General features: G+C 46.9%; 1 protein-coding gene across 3 annotated transcripts in view; it reads left to right on the plus strand.

The window, feature by feature from the left end:
- The window catches only part of NALCN (sodium leak channel, non-selective), an 850,352-nt gene that overhangs the window by 740,357 nt on the left and 93,769 nt on the right, over positions 1-16,226 (plus strand). For all 3 annotated transcript variants that reach the window (XM_073664203.1, XM_073664204.1, XM_073664206.1), the window contains 2 exons: positions 1,116-1,207; positions 1,297-1,419. In XM_073664203.1, coding sequence (XP_073520304.1) covers positions 1,116-1,207; positions 1,297-1,419 — 215 coding nt within the window. The remainder of the gene's footprint in view (positions 1-1,115; positions 1,208-1,296; positions 1,420-16,226) is intronic.

Consider the following 16,226-nt stretch of genomic DNA (forward strand, 5'->3'; position numbering starts at 1 on the left):
AAAACGTGTAATTGCAATAATATTCTGGGAGAAATACTTATTTGTATGGAACAATTTCAAGGGTGTCAACACTTTCGGAAATTACTGTATATAACAGCTGATTTAAAAAAGTTATATTAAAATTTTATTACTTTATTTTATTTATAGGGTGCTGCAGAATCTTTATTTTCAAGTTCTTATTATGGTATCTTTTTACATCAAATGGGGAAATCCTTTAAAAGGGTATTCTCAAGTTTGAAAGTTATCCCAATAACCCCCTGCTCACAGAGGAACCGACCTCTGGGAACCCCACAGATCCTAAGAACCAGGGCTCGGAAAAGTCCTATGTGAATGGAGCCATGGTTAAAGATATCCGGAACTTTAAAAAAAATGTGCCTAAGCACTAACAGGTAGGTAGTTACTACCTACCTGCCTGTTGTGCCTGGCCACGTTCTCCACCGGCACAGAGAAGTTACAGACTTCCGCTGACGTTGCGTCAACAGAGTGGCTGTTTTTTTCCTGTTGACAGGACGGGACTATTGGTGTCATGCTGATTGACAGCCAGCTCCCCACTGCCTAATTGGGGGAAGCCAGCTGTCAGTCAGCATGATGCCAGTAGTCCCGCCCTGTCTACAGGAAGAGAAGCTGCTGCTCTGTAGATAGAGAGCAGCTGAATTTCCCTCAGGAGCTGTCAATGACCGGCGCCGGGTACAACAGACAGGTTGTTGCTTCTGTTAGCAACTACATGCCTTTTTTAAAAGTCCCGGAAATCCCCTTTAAGCATGTGCATGTGCACTGCTGCTCCATTCATTCTTAATAGGACCACCAGAGATAGACTCTCGGCTGGTCTTTGAAACTCCTATAAGAATGAATAGAGCTACAGTGCAGATGATCGACATCCGCTTAATTCACGGGGCTTTTAAGTTGCCCCGGTTATCGCAATCAGTGGTAGTCCCAGCAGTCGGACCTCCAGCAATCGTGAAGCTATCCATTATCCATTGGTAGGGAATAACTTTCAAACTTTAGAATATCCTTTTAAAATGTTATACATTTAATTTTCTGTCATTGCGCAGAATGATTGTTAGTCTAACATGTACCAAAGCAAGTCTTATTCCCTTTTCCTCTCACTACTGCAGCACTCCAACACTGTAAGGTACAGAAATGCCCAGAGAGAAGACAGTGAAATCAAAATGATCCAGGAAAAAAAGGAGCAGGCAGAGATGAAAAGGTATTTGTATTTTTATGTTTAGTGAAATTTTTTTTTTTAGTTTAATAATGTTATGGCGACTAATATATGTCTTATAAACCTTTTAACAGGAAAGTTCAAGAAGAAGAATTAAGAGAGAACCACCCATACTTTGACAAGCCCCTTTTCATTGTTGGTCGGGAGCATAGGTTTAGGAACTTCTGTCGGGTGATTGTCCGAGCACGATTTAATGCGTGAGTGAAAAAACACAATTCAATAAAATCTAAAACTTGTCTTTGTCACTACTGATATATAGATTTATTATAGCGAACTAAGTTGATGAGGAGGTGGGCTGTAGCCAGACGCTCCTGATTCATAAAGAGGCATACACCTCTTCTTGAATCAGGAGCGCCAGATGAGTGGCGTACACCTCCGCTTGCGTCTCACCACAAATCCTACTCTAGTCCATGTTGGAGTAAGATTTGTGGCATATCAAATGCTGCTCATCATCAATTTGACGAGCGCTGGTCACCACACCCCCATCCCTCCTTAGCTCAGACCACTTTGTCGGAGCTGGTCAATAATTGGCTTCAGAACACCAACATTTGCAAAATATTAGCGCAGCCACCATTTGCGACAACATTATGCAACTTTTTAAAGCTTTTTACGCCAAAATACTTTTCTTAAGTCACTTGACAAAGCTAGTTAAAGTTTATCACTGACTTTTAGGATTAGTGCATCCATTAGGTGGTACTAGAGTTCCTGTCCTCTTTTTCTTTGAAGAGACTGTTTTCATAGAGTGCCTTGCAAAAGTATTCACCCTTTTGGCATTTTTCATGTTTTTCTACGTCACAACCTGAAATATCAGGTTTTTTTGAGGGTTTGCATCAGTTCATGTAAAGAACATGCCTACAACTGTGAACTTTTTATTGTGAAGCAAACAACAAATAGGACAAAATAAATGAAAACTTCAGCGTGCATAACTATTCACCCCCTAAAGTTAGTACTTTGTAGAGCCTCCTTTTGCGGAAATTACAGCTGTAAGTCACTTTGGATAAGTCTCTATGACCTTTCCACATCTTGCCACTGGGATTTTTGCCTAGTCTTCAAGGCAAAACTTCTCCTGCTCCTTCAAGTTAGATGGTTTTCTCTAATGTACAACAATCTTCAAGTCTGACCACAGATTATCAATTGGATTAAGGTCTGGGATTTGACTAGGCCACTCCAAAACATTTACACATTTCCCCTTAAACCACTCAAATGTTGCTTTAGGTCATTGTCTTGTTGGAAGGTAATCCTCCGTCTCGGTCTCAAATCACTGACAGACTGAAACAGGTTTTGCTCAAGAATATCCCTGTATTTCGCACCATCCATCGTCCCCTCGACTCGGACCATTTTCCCTGTCCCTGCAGCCGAAAAACATCCCCACAGCATGATGCTGCCACCACCATGTTTCACTAGTGTTCTTGGGGTGATGAGCTCTGTTGGTTTGGCGCCAGACATAGCATTTACCTTGGTGGTCAAAAAGTTCAATTTTGGTCTCATCTGACCACAGCACCTTCCTCCACATGTCTTTTTGCAATCTCAAAACGAACCTTACAATTCTTGTGTGTAAGTGAAGGCTTTTTTCTGCCCACTGTTTCATAAAGGCCACCTCTATTTAGTGTACGGCTTATTGTGGTCGTATGGACAGATACTCCAGTCTCTTCTAGGGAACTTTGCAGCTCCTTCAGGGTTACCTTTGGTCTCTGTGCTGCCTCTCTGATTAATGCCATCCTTGCGTGGGCTGAGAGTTTTGGTGGCCAGGGCGGCCCTCTCTTGGCAGGTTTGTTGTGGTACTGTGTTCTTTCCATTTAATAAGAATGGATTTGATGATGCTCCAGGGGATCATCAGAGGTTGTGCTATTTTTTTTATAATCTAACCCTGATTTGTACTTGTCAACAACTTTGTCCCTGACTTGTTTGGAAACCTCCTTGGTCTTCATGGTGTTGTTTGGTTAGTGGTGCCTCTTGCTTAATGGTGTTGCAGCCTCTGTGGCCTTTCAGAAAAAGTGTGTATATACTGACAGACCATGTGACACTTACACACAGTTGGACTTCCTTTCACTAAGCATGTGAAATTTTTAGAGGCTCCATATCAAAAGTGGTGAATACATATGCACATGCCAAGTCTTTTTTATTTGATCCCATCAATTTAATTTACGCGTATATTTTTCTCACTTCACTTCACCAACTTAGACTACACTGTGTTCCAAATTATTATGCAAATAATATTTTCTCAGATTTTCCCAAATTACCTATATGAATTGCAGTCATTGTAATTTTCCAGTCAAATAACTATTAGAGTACAATTGAAAGGTTTTTGTACAAACTGCCTATGATAACAGTATATTTAAAAAAAAATAAAAAACTCAAACTGCACTCAAAATGCATGTTCCAAATTATTATGCACAGCAGAGTTTTCAACCTTTTCATTTTAATAAAGAACAAAAAAATGGTCATTTTTGAAATTATAAGCATTAGCAGGTTATTACAAACTGAAATCAAACAGTTTTCAACTCAAAACTTTATTCTAGGTGATGTTACATTTGCACATAGGACCGCTTGTTCGAAAGGAGCTTCTGAACTCTCTCGTCCATTGAATTTGTCAGGTTTTGGATGGTTTCTGCTTTAATTGTTTTGCATGAGGACAGAATACCCTCCCAGAGCTGTTGCTTAGATGTGAACTGCCTCCCGCCATCATAGACACTCCTTTTGATGATGCTCCAGAGGTTCTCAATGGGGTTGAGGTCAGGGGAGCATGGGTGCCACACCATAAGTTTGTCCCCTTTTATGCCCATAGCAGCCAGAGATGCAGATGTGTTATGTGCAGCCTGAGACGGGGCATTATCATGCATGAAATGATCTCGATGGTACAGATGGATGGAGTGGAGGATGGCTGGTTGATGGACACCCCATGCAAACACGGCTACGGCACTAACAAGGAGGAGGTGGAGTAATGTTTTGGGCTGGAATCATGGGGAGAGAGATTGTCGGCCCTTTTAGGATCCCTGAAGGGGTAAAGATGAACTCCATAATGTATGTTGAGTTTCTCAAACAGCACTTCCTTCCATGGTTCAAGAAGATGAACCGTGCATTCCGCAGCAAGATCATTTTCATGCATGATAATGCCCCGTCTCATGCTGCACATAACACATCTGCATCTCTGGCTGCTATGGGCATAAAAGGGGACAAACTTATGGTGTGGCACCCGTGCTCCCCTGACCTCAACCCCATTGAGAACCTCTGGAGCATCATCAAAAGGAGTGTCTATGATGGCGGGAGGCAGTTCACATCTAAGCAACAGCTCTGGGAGGGTATTCTGTCCTCATGCAAAACAATTGAAACCATCCAAAACCTGACAAATTCAATGGACGAGAGAGTTCAGAAGCTCCTTTCGAACAAGCGGTCCTATGTGCAAATGTAACATCACCTAGAATAAAGTTTTGAGTTAAAAACTGTTTGATTTCAGTTTGTAATAACCTGCTAATGCTTATAATTTCAAAAATGACCATTTTTTTGTCTTTATTAAAATGAAAAGGTTGAAAACTCTGCTGTGCATAATAATTTGGAACATGCATTTTGAGGGCAGTTTGAGTTTTTTATTTTTTTTAAAAATATACTGTTATCATAGGCAGTTTGTACAAAAACCTTTCAATTGTACTCTAATAGTTATTTGACTGGAAAATTACAATGACTGCAATTCATATAGGTAATTTGGGAAAATCTGAGAAAATATTATTTGCATAATAATTTGGAACACAGTGTATTTAGTGCTGATGTATCACACACAAATCAAATTACAAAAATATTTAAACACAGGTTGTAATGAAACAAAATAGGTAAAGAGCCAAGGGGGGTGAATACTTTCGCAAGTCACTGTATAATATATTTCTCCTGCTGTGGGGAAATGTATGGTCAGCCACAGTTATCTGCCGCGTTTTGTCGCTATTTAAATAAATGTAAAAGAACACACCACGGGTATATAGTGGAACCCACCCTAACGTAGATATCTAACATGGCATATGTGTGTATACACTGTAATGCAGCGACGTGCTTGCATTACGGTAATGGTCTAGGATGTGTTTTACCTGACCATATACCTTTCCCTCAGCTGACTGGTCACATGACTGTGACATCACACAGGTCCTGTATGCACAGTAAAGGTCTGTACACATGACTGGGACAGCACACAGGACCTATACACACAGCTGACTGATCACATGACTGTGACATCAGCAAGGTCCTGTCAGTATGTGTGTGTGTGTGCACAGGATATATAAACCCTGGTAATTTGAGACAGGTGTGTTCGGTGTGAGGCCTGTGCTCCGTGTGTGTGGGACACCGTTTGTGAGAGGCCTAGGGTGGCCGAGAGTGAAGCCTGGCAGCCTGAAAGGCCGAGCCTGGATCCTGTGCGTGGATGTCAGTGGCCTTTGAGGTAGAGCCGGCTTGGTGAAAAACCCTGAAAGGCGCAGGCTGGATGTCAAGTGTGGAAGACATACCAGTAGCCTACGAGGGGACGACGGCTAGAGACCCCCACCTGGGAAAGCCGCAAAGCCACAGTGGTGGCGGAATAAACGGACTGTAGCAGCCAAAACCCGCTAAAGGTAAAACGCTGCGTTATATGGACATTTATGTTGTTGCCTAGCCAAGGGCTATAACGGGAGTCAAGTGGACGTATCTGTCGCTGGAAAGGCTCCCGAATTGTGATGTGTGTAATATGCCGGTCTGCCACTTGAGAAGCTCCCGGAGGGGATAGGTGTAAACATGCCGGGCGTATACTAAGATGGACTGTGTGATTAGCGGTTTATGACGAAATAATAAACTGCATTGTGAAATATCGGAAGGACATTGCTTATGTGCCTTAATTGACCCGGTGCAGCGAGTATCCCCCATTATGATGACTAGCGCTGCCTTACATATGGTTCGAGAATGCGGGCAACGGCAGCCCGGTTGCTAGCGGCAACAACAACTCGGTTGCTAGGGGCAACGGCATAGGACGACCAGTGTGGATAAAGCATCTTGCTGCAACTCGGCAGGGTTGCGAAGATTGTCGTCGCACTCAAATCTGGTTGTTTGCTGCAACTCAGCGGGGTTGCGAACATTGGCGTCGCACTCAAACCTGGTTTGCTGTGGCTCGGCGGGGCTCACGAAATTAAAAGCATCTGGCTGCAACTCGGCGGGGTTGCGAAGATTATCGTCGCACTCAAACCTGGTTTGCGGTGGCTCGGCGGGGCCACGAATATTTTTTCCGGGAGAGCGGTGAAGTTCTAGTGTGAACAGCGTACCGCGATGGCTGTGAGCAAAGCCGCAGATCTGTCTGGAGCTATTGAGCGGTTGAAGGGCCGGTTGGGACCGGAGCAGGTATTTGGGAAACTTTTACTGGACATGGTGCAGGAACCGCAGGAGCTGTGGGCACCATATGGAATGGCGGCAGTGGACCATTCTATGGACTCTCCGGGGGTGCCAGTGTTGTCCCAGAGTGCCCGGGGAGGTGGTTAGAGATGTTGTGAACTGAGTCCTAAGACTACTGCTGATTTTTTGTGTAAAAATTACCCTGCCGGTGTGGTTGTTAAAAAGGGGGCCGAGTCTAAAAAAGGGGCGGATTTTCACAAGAGTGTGGACTGCAGAAAACTGGAAATTGTTACTGGTTGTGGGTTGGTACCTCCTAAAAATGACAATGTGACCGTTGATAACGGGGTAACTCCAGTAGAAGGGGGTGACGTCAAAGTGGGAGGTGACCTATTAGTCCACAACACCATGGGGAGTGACACAGACCCCGTAGCTGACGGTGACACTATGAAAGTAAAAAGTGAGTTCGGTCAGGAGGGGCTAGACGAGGGGAGAGAGTCCCCCTCTCGTCGTCGACGGCGCAAGGGCCACAAAAAGGTTGCTCCGGTAGTACTCCCTGAAAATGAAAATAAAGAGAATATATTACTGTGTGCCTATGCTTCAAGTGTGGATCCTATTTTAGAGGTAGAAGAGGAGATGACGTTGCCAGTAGCAACCTCCGGTACGGTACTGAGACTGACGGGTCAGGATCCGACAGCCTGAAAGGGGAGGCGGCCAGTCATGACCAAGAGCTGGAGCCTATCAGGCCGCAGTGTCAGATTGACGTGCAGCAGTTATGTGAAAACCTGGGGAACGTGTCCTCAGACTAGCTGAACCTGGAGTCTGAGCAGCGGAAAATATACCAGGTTATGAGGAACTGGCAGCGAGACATGGAGGGAAGTAACGCGGAAATTAACCATTGGAAGGAAATGTTCTACGGAATTAAGGAGGACCGCCGTAAAATCAAGGAGGAGATTTTTCAATTACAGATTGACAAAGCGGTGTGTGAAGATGAGTTATGCGAGGTGAAAGATCGCTTCTCCCTGGTACAGTTAGAGCTGTCTGCCCTCAAAGAGGCGATGCAGCATGAAGTTGCTGGGCGTGAACAAAACCTAGAACGATTGCGCGAACAGTTCAACCAGGAGCTGTGTGACTCCAAGAAGAAGTGTGATGAAAAGTTCGGTATGGAACTGCAACAACTTAAGAGAGATTATGAGGATCTCCTCAAGGTAAAAGAAAAACTAGAGGAGGATAAGGCGGGTGTAGAGCAAGTGCGCCAAGTGGGTGAGACCACTCTGCAAGAGACCCGTGAGGAGAATGATTATTTCCGTGGAAAGACCATAGGTCTGGAAGCTCAGGTGAAGGAGCTACAGATGTCCTGTGAAACTCTCCAGAGGGCGGAGACATGCCTTAAAGAAACAGTCAGCAAGATGGAAGCTGAGCGGAAAAAGATGGAGGAGTCCATCGGAGAAGCCACAGACCAGGGCCAGGAGTTGGCCGCTGGTGAGGGGAGGTATGAAGCAGATACCTTCTCGAGTGATGCGAGCTTGGATGATTCAGTGGAAGTAAGAGCTGAGATCAGGGAGCTCAAGGAATTGCTTCAGGCCCATTTGAAGCAAGAGAGGTCTGAGAGAACTCTACTGTTAAAAGAGCAGTTGAAGCAGGAAAAGCTTCAAAGACGGGCCGCTGAGAGGCGAGTGACGGAACTAGAGGAAGAGGTTTCCGGGCTCAAAAGTCGCCTGACAAAGTAGTCGTACTCACTCCCTTATACCATGAGAAGGTGGACCTGAGGAGAGCTAAGAGCAGGGTAACAGAAGATAAATATGAAGTGGAAGTGGTCAAGACGAAAATTCGTGAATTTGTAGCTGTGAGTCAGCTCAGGGTAAGCATACAGGGGGAAAGAACTGAAAGTCAGTTGTCCCTGAACCCTGAGCTGATTGATCGTCTGGAAACTACTGGTGAGTCCGAAACGTCTTGGTACAAATGCCTCATAGATGTACCCGAGGATTTGAGGGAAGAATGCACCCGTGAGTCCGTTCATGAAGAGTTTAAGAAGGCTGTGGGAGCCTGTAAGGTGTACTTGACCTCCGAAGCTAAACAGCTGGTGGTTCTGTCCATGACCGAAGTCACAGTGAAGAGGGTGGCGATCCTAAGTGATATGCATTGGTGATGTATTCGCACTAAGCGGTTTCTCCGGTTGAAGACGGAACAAGCCTTTAGACAACTGTAGCTGATGAGGAAAGCTCACAGTATGCGTGAAGAGGTCATCCGGGTGCCTCATGTTCTGGTGAGAAAGCTCATTGGGAGAAGCGGTCGAGCCATGCAGATGATGGTCAAGAAGTCTGGTGTGGTGAAAGTAAGCAGTCCACGTGATCATCAGGACTGGATACCAGACGAAGACGGCATGGTGTCCTTCTCCACTGTAGGAACAGAAGAAAGCCTAGAATATATACGCATGCTGATTGAGTACCGAGTGACCTACCTGCAGGAGGTAGAACAATTGAATCTCGCTAGACTGCGAGTAGATAGACAGCATCATCTGAGCAGCAGAAGATGGAAGCCGTCTAGAAATAGTGAGACCCGACAGAGAAAGGGCCCCCTAAATACCAGAACAGCTACAGCTGGAGTTAGGGACCTTTCAAGATGTCCTGAGAGTAGTGGGCGTGAGTTTAGAGGTAGTGAGACCTCCAGTAACTCAGGTTTGAGCAGCCCATACAAACAACCCCATAGAGGACGGGACAGTACGGAGTCGAACCGGACCTTAGATACCAGGGCATGTGAGTCACACCGCTGTATGACTGACCGCTGGGAGCGGGGGAGGTCTGACAAGATTATGACTGACCGCTGGGAGCGGGGGAGACCTGACAAGGTTACAACTGACCGCTGGGAGCGGGGAGAGCTTTGACAAGGTTACGACCCGGAAAGGTGACCCGACGAAGTCAGTGACAGTGACAAATGGTAGATCCCTAAGGAATGGGCTAATGTCATTGACTAATATTCCAGGGGCTGAACAGCGCAATTGACAAGTACATGGTCTCGGTATGAGCTGTGGGATATGAGGTGATTGTGTATATTATGTGTTCAACCCCACAAGTTTGAACAGAGGGGGGGGATATGTAATGCAGCGATGTGCTTGCATTACGGTAATGGTCTAGGATGTGTTTTACCTGACCATATACCTTTCCCTCAGCTGACTGGTCACATGACTGTGACATCACTCAGGTCCTGTATGCACGGTAAAGGTCTGTGCACATGACTGGGACAGCAAACAGGACCTATACGCACAGCTGACTGATCACATGACTGTGGCATCAGCAAGGTCCTGTCAGTATGTGTGTGTGTGTGCACAGGATATATAAACCCTTGTAATTTGAGACAGGTGTGTTCGGTGTGAGGCATGAGGCTTGTGCTCCGTGTGTGTGGGACACACTTTGTGAGAGGCCTAGGGAGGCCGAGAGTGAAGCCTGGCAGCCTGAAAGGCCGAGCCTGGATCCTGTGCATGGATGTCAGTGGCCTTTGAGGGAGAGCCGGCTTGGTGAAGAACCCTGAAAGGCGCAGGCTGGATGTCAAGTGTGGAAGACATACCAGTAGCCTACGAGGGGACGACGGCTAGAGACCCCCACCTGGGAAAGCCGCAAAGCCACAGTGGTGGCGGAATAAACGGACTGTAGCAGCCAAAACCCGCTAAAGGTAAAACGCTGCGTTATATGGACATTTATGATGTTGCCTAGCCAAGGGCTATAACGGGAGTCAAGTGGACGTATCTGTCGCTGGAAAGGCTCCCGAATTGTGATGTGTGTAATATGCCGGTGTGCTACTTGAGAAGCTCCCGGAGGTGATAGGTGTAAACATGCCGGGCGTATACTAAGATGGACTGTGTGATTAGCGGTTTATGACGAAATAATAAACTGCATTGTGAAATATCGGAAGGACATTGCTTATGTGCCTTAATTGACCCGGTGCAGCGAGTATCCCCCATTATGATGACTAGCGCTGCCTTACAACACATTCAGGGAATGAAATGTTAATACTTATAATGATGAAGTACTGTATTTATATCTTGGAAAAACCTTTAGCTTAATCATCACAGTCAAGTCCAGCTCTACAGATACAAAATCACTATGTCATGTCTTTGCGACATCTCTAATATAACGGCAGAAATGTGTCTCTGTCCGAAGCCTCGATAGACTGCGCATGCGTGACGCGCAGTCTGGCTCCAGACAGAAGACCGCATCCAGACGTTACAGGTAAGACAGCCACTCCTATGGGGCCCGGGCCCGTGGCCGGAGGGAGCCCGTGAGGGCCCCAAGCAGCGTGGGAACGAGGAGGATAGGTGAGTACGAGGTGGCGGTGGCAGAGGAGCGGGTTGCGGCAGTGGAGGAGCGGAGCACACTACCATGTGTGCCCGCTGCTAAAGGGACATGAATATTCCCTCTGAGGCCACTCCCATGGGCGTGGAGAAGAGGGAATATTCATTCTCTTTAGTAGCGGCCACGGAGGAGCGCTAAGCCCTGGCTCCTGCTGTCTCTAAAGAGAAAGCATATTCAGGCTTCTCCACGCCCATAGTCCCGGCATGGAGAAGCGTGAATGTGCCGGCAGCAGCTGCTGCAGACAGGACACAGCGCTGGAGCAGAGGTGAGGAAGGAAGGTGAGTATAAGTGTTTATTGTTTTATGTGTGCAGGGATTGGGGGGATGAGGAAGCCACACATACCAGGAATGGGGGATTGAGGAGGCCTCACATACCAGGAATGGGGGATTGAGGAGGCCACACATTCCAGGGATAGGTGATTGAGGAGGCAACACATACCAGGAATGGGGGATTGAGGAGGCCACACATACCAGGGATGGGGGATTGAGGAGGCAACACATACCAGGAATGGGGGATTGAGGAGGCCACACATACCAGGGATGGGGGATTGAGGAGGCCACACATACCAGGAATGGGGGATTGTGGAGGCCACACATACCAGGGATGGGGGATTGAGGAGGCCACACATACCAGGATACTTGGATTGATGAGGCTACACATACCAGGATTTGGGGATTGAGGAGGCCACACATACCAGGAATGGGGGATTGAGGAGGCCACACATACCAGGGATGGGGGATTGTGGAGGCCACACATACCAGGAATGGGGGATTGAGGAGGCAACACATACCAGGAATGGGGGATTGAGGAGGCCACACATACCAGGGATGGGGAATTGAGGAGGCCACACATACCAGGAATGGGGGATTGTGGAGGCCGCACATACCAGGAATGGGGGATTGAGGAGGCCACACATACCAGGGATGGGGGATTGAGGAGTCCACACATACCAGGAATGGGGGATGAGGAAGCCACACATACCAGGGATTAGGGGATTTAGGGGGCCACACATACCAGGGATGGGGAATTGAGGAGGCAACACATACCAGGGATTAGGGGATTGAGGAGGCCACACATACCAGGGATGGGGGATTGAGGAGGCCACACATACCAGGGATTAGGGGATTGAGGGGGCCACACATACCAGGGATGGGGGATTGAGGAGGCCACACATACCAGGGATGGGGGGATTGTGGAGGCCACACATACCAGGGATTAGGGGATTGAGGAGGCCACACATACCAGGATACTTGGATTGAGGAGGCCACACATACCAGGAATGGGGGATTGTGGAGGCCACACATACCAGGAATGGGGGATTGAGGAGGCAACACATACCAGGAATGGGGGATTGAGGAGGCCACACATACCAGGGATGGGGGATTGAGGAGGCCACACATACCAGGAATGGGGGATTGTGGAGGCCACACATACCAGGGATGGGGGATTGAGGAGGCAACACATGCCAGGAATGGGGGATTGAGGAGGCCACACATACCAGGGATGGGGGATTGAGGAGGCCACACATACCAGGAATGGGGGATGAGAAAGCCACACATACCAGGGATTAGGGGATTTAGCAGGCCACACATACCAGGGATGGGGGATTGAGGAGGCAACACATACCAGGGATTAGGGGATTGAGGAGGCCACACATACCAGGGATGGGGGATTGAGGAGGCCACACATACCAGGGATTAGGGGATTGAGGGGGCCACACATACCAGGGATGGGGGATTGAGGGGGCCACACATACCAGGGATGGGGGATTGAGGAGGCCACACATACCAGGGATGGGGGATTGTGGAGGCCACACATACCAGGGATTAGGGGATTGAGGAGGCCACACATACCAGGATACTTGGATTGAGGAGGCCACACATACCAGGAATGGGGAATTGTGGAGGCCACACATACCAGGAATGGGGGATTGAGGAGGCCACACATACCAGGATTGGAGGGTTGAGGAGGCCACACATACCAGGATTGGGGGGTGAGGGGTGCCACGCATACCAGGATTTGGGGGGTGAGGGGTGCCACGCATGCCAGGATTGGGGGTGAGGGGTGCCACGCATACCGGGATTGGGAGTGAGGGATAGGGTGCCATGCATACCAGGATGAGGGATACCATATACACCAGGATTGGGGATGAGGGGAGCCATTCATAGCAGAAATGGGGATGAGGGGAGCCACGCATAGCGGAAATGGGGATGAGGGGAGCCACGCATAGCGGAAATGGGGATGAGGGGAGCCACGCATAGCGGAAATGGGGATGAGGGGAGCCGCGCATAGCGGAAATGGGGATGAGGGGAGCCGCGCATAGCGGAAATGGGGATGAGGGGAGCCGCGCATAGCGGAAATGGGGATGAGGGGAGCCGCGCTTAGCGGAAATGGGGATGAGGGGAGCCGCGCATAGCGGAAATGGGGATGAGGGGAGCCGCGCATACCGGGATCGGGGATGAGGGGAGCCGCGCATACCGGGATCGGGGGATGAGGGGAGCCACGCATACCGGGATCGGGGATGAGGGGAGCCACGCATACCGGGATCGGGGATGAGGGGAGCCACGCATACCGGGATCGGGGATGAGGGGAGCCACGCATACCGGGATTGGATGGTGGGGACAGGATGGGGGCAGCACGTACCAGCATGGGAGACCATATACCAATAAAAATGCTCACCACTCGGGCGTAGAACGGGTGGTTCTATAGCTAGTTAATTATAGTCTGGGACAGACCGGTGCTTCCACGATCATATACACAATTCTGAGACAGACATAGACTGTAACTAACATCCTAAACAGGGACGTAACAACTGAACTTGCAGAGACCGCGACTGAGCCCGTGTGGGTGAGGGGCCCACCGAAGCCAGCACAAACTTCAACTGGATGTGTGTCCTCGGGCGCACATTCAGCTGAAGTGTATTGCGGTGCAGAGACCTGTCGGGTCCATATGCGGCAATACGCGCTGCCGGCCAATCAGAGGCCAACAGCTGACGTCAGCGTGCACGTGACTGGGGGCACATGACAGTCACGTCTTGCTCTCCCGTCGCTTACACGCTGAAGTAGTCCAAATGGGAATGTAAAAAATGTAACTTCAAATTTATCAGACAACCCAAGGCTTTGAAATGTTTCAGCATGCTCTCCACGATGGACTTAAATTTTGGATCTTTGTTGTTACCTAGAAATTTCTTCATGACTTCTTTAAAAGAATCCTAAGCCCTTTTCTCAATAGTTTTATTTTTTTTTTGCCTACTTTCAGTTTTGCTTCGGACAGTCCCTGAAACAATACAGGGGTACTTAAAAAGTCTCTCCTTCTTTCGGTAGAGCTTTCCCAAACTGCTTCATCAGTCCATCTCAATGTGTAGTGGTGGCAGGAGAACTTTAGTGAGATCAACTAAACTTTCCGCAGTTACAGTGTGGAAAATCAGTATTTGATACACTGCCGATTTTGCAAGTTTTCCCACCTACAAAGAATGGAGAGGTCTGTAATTTTTATCATAGGTACACTTCAACTGTGCGAAACAGAATCTAAAAATAGAAACCAGAAAATCACATTGTATGATTTTTACATAATTAATTTGCATTTTATTGCATGAAATAAGTATTTGATACAATAGAAAAACAGAAGTTAATATTTGCTACAGAAACCTTTGTTTGCAATTACAGAGGTCAGACATTTCCTGTAGTTCTTTACCAGGTATGCACACACTGCAGCAGGGATTTTGTCGCACTTCTCCATAAAGATCTTCTCCAAATCTTTCAGGTTTTGGGGATGTCGATGGGCAGCATTGAGTTTCAGCTCCCTCCAAAGATTTTCTATTGGGTTCAGGTCTGGAGACTGGCTAGGACACTCCAGGACCTTGAAATGGTTCTTACGGGACTGTGACTAAAAAAAAATCTGTCTTTACCTCCCATAACAACTAATCACAGCTCTACCACACTTTTGTAAACTGGGTTAATAAAATCTTCTCTGCCCACAGCAGCCAATCGCAGCACAGCATCCATTAATTTCTAACCAATCTAATGACACCGAAATCATCCAATAAAGGTTATGCAAAGGAGTCAAAGTATGGTGCAACAAAAAGCCTATGGAGTCAGAGTTTGTGAAAGAACTGTCCGTGATTGAATTTTTTCAATTTTTTTTTTTTACCGAGTTCAGCGACTGAAAGTATATAAAAATCACCTCTTACTCTTCAAACAATTTTACCCTTGCAGACCTGTGTAATTAGATTATCCTGGAATCCTGCTGGTATTATCAGGATCTGCTGACAATAATGTAAAGCGAATGGCCAGCACAATAAAATGTAAGCATCCCAAAAAATTAAGGGGCATAATTAATATTTAATAATTAATTTATTGTTTTCACAGTAACTACGGTAGTTTTTGAGTGGAAAAGAGGAAAATATGAAGTGTTTGTAAGCAGCCGTCACCTTTTAATACTTGAACCTGAATTCTAAAAAAAGTGAAAGTGCAAACATGCTACCCTGCGATGGATCTGTATTTTGCAGACAAAATCAGTGACATTTATTTCTAGAAAGAAATGCACATAAATGGAACGCCCAGAGTTAAATATGCTACTTGTTCTCTAACCTTTTCAGCTATGCAGAGATAATTCTGGAATAATAGCTTTTGTATAATGGTTGATTTATAGTCCCAACCTGACTTTTAAAAGGTCAAGAGGTGTTCACACAATAGGAGAAGAGCTAGAATAATTTCTTAACTTCATGGGGTTGGCACATACACACAAGCAAACCCATTTTTGTTTGTAAGGTATGTAAGCGTGCAATTTTTACCTGTTTAAACGTCAAGTTGGTTTATGGTTCACATATTGCTTGTCATTAAAAAAAGTTACTTCAAGACAAATCCTTTTAAAATTGAAGCTAACCCAACCATATGCTGATCACCTTAAATCTGGTTTCAGAAACCTGAGGCGATCAGCGGAAGCTGCAGGGAAAATTTTGTATTACATGACGGTCATTCAAATGAATTACTCCGCTTATAGTTTATGGACAAGACAATGACTCAGCTTATAGTTTATGGACAAGACAAGTTCACCAAAGTGAGAGCGAGCTGTATTTGCATAAAAAAAGACACCCAAAGTGTGTCATACTAGGTATGGGAAGGACCCAGCGTACGACGATGGGAAGAGGGGGTTGAAGCCCAGCAACTAGGGAAAGGGAGAGTGGAGACCCCTTGGTGGATCTTACAACACCCTGGCTCACCTGTCATCCCTAAATAGGTTCCTCACCTATCCCCGAGCAGGATACCTAATCCCTCAGCAAAATAGAAAAAATTCACCAGCTCACCTGAGTATAGGCTTTC

The sequence above is a fragment of the Phyllobates terribilis genome, unplaced genomic scaffold (genome assembly GCF_046119375.1).
Source record: "Phyllobates terribilis strain yellow unplaced genomic scaffold, ASM4611937v1 Scaffold_2__4_contigs__length_985480577, whole genome shotgun sequence".
In the NCBI taxonomy this organism is placed as follows: domain Eukaryota; kingdom Metazoa; phylum Chordata; class Amphibia; order Anura; family Dendrobatidae; genus Phyllobates; species Phyllobates terribilis.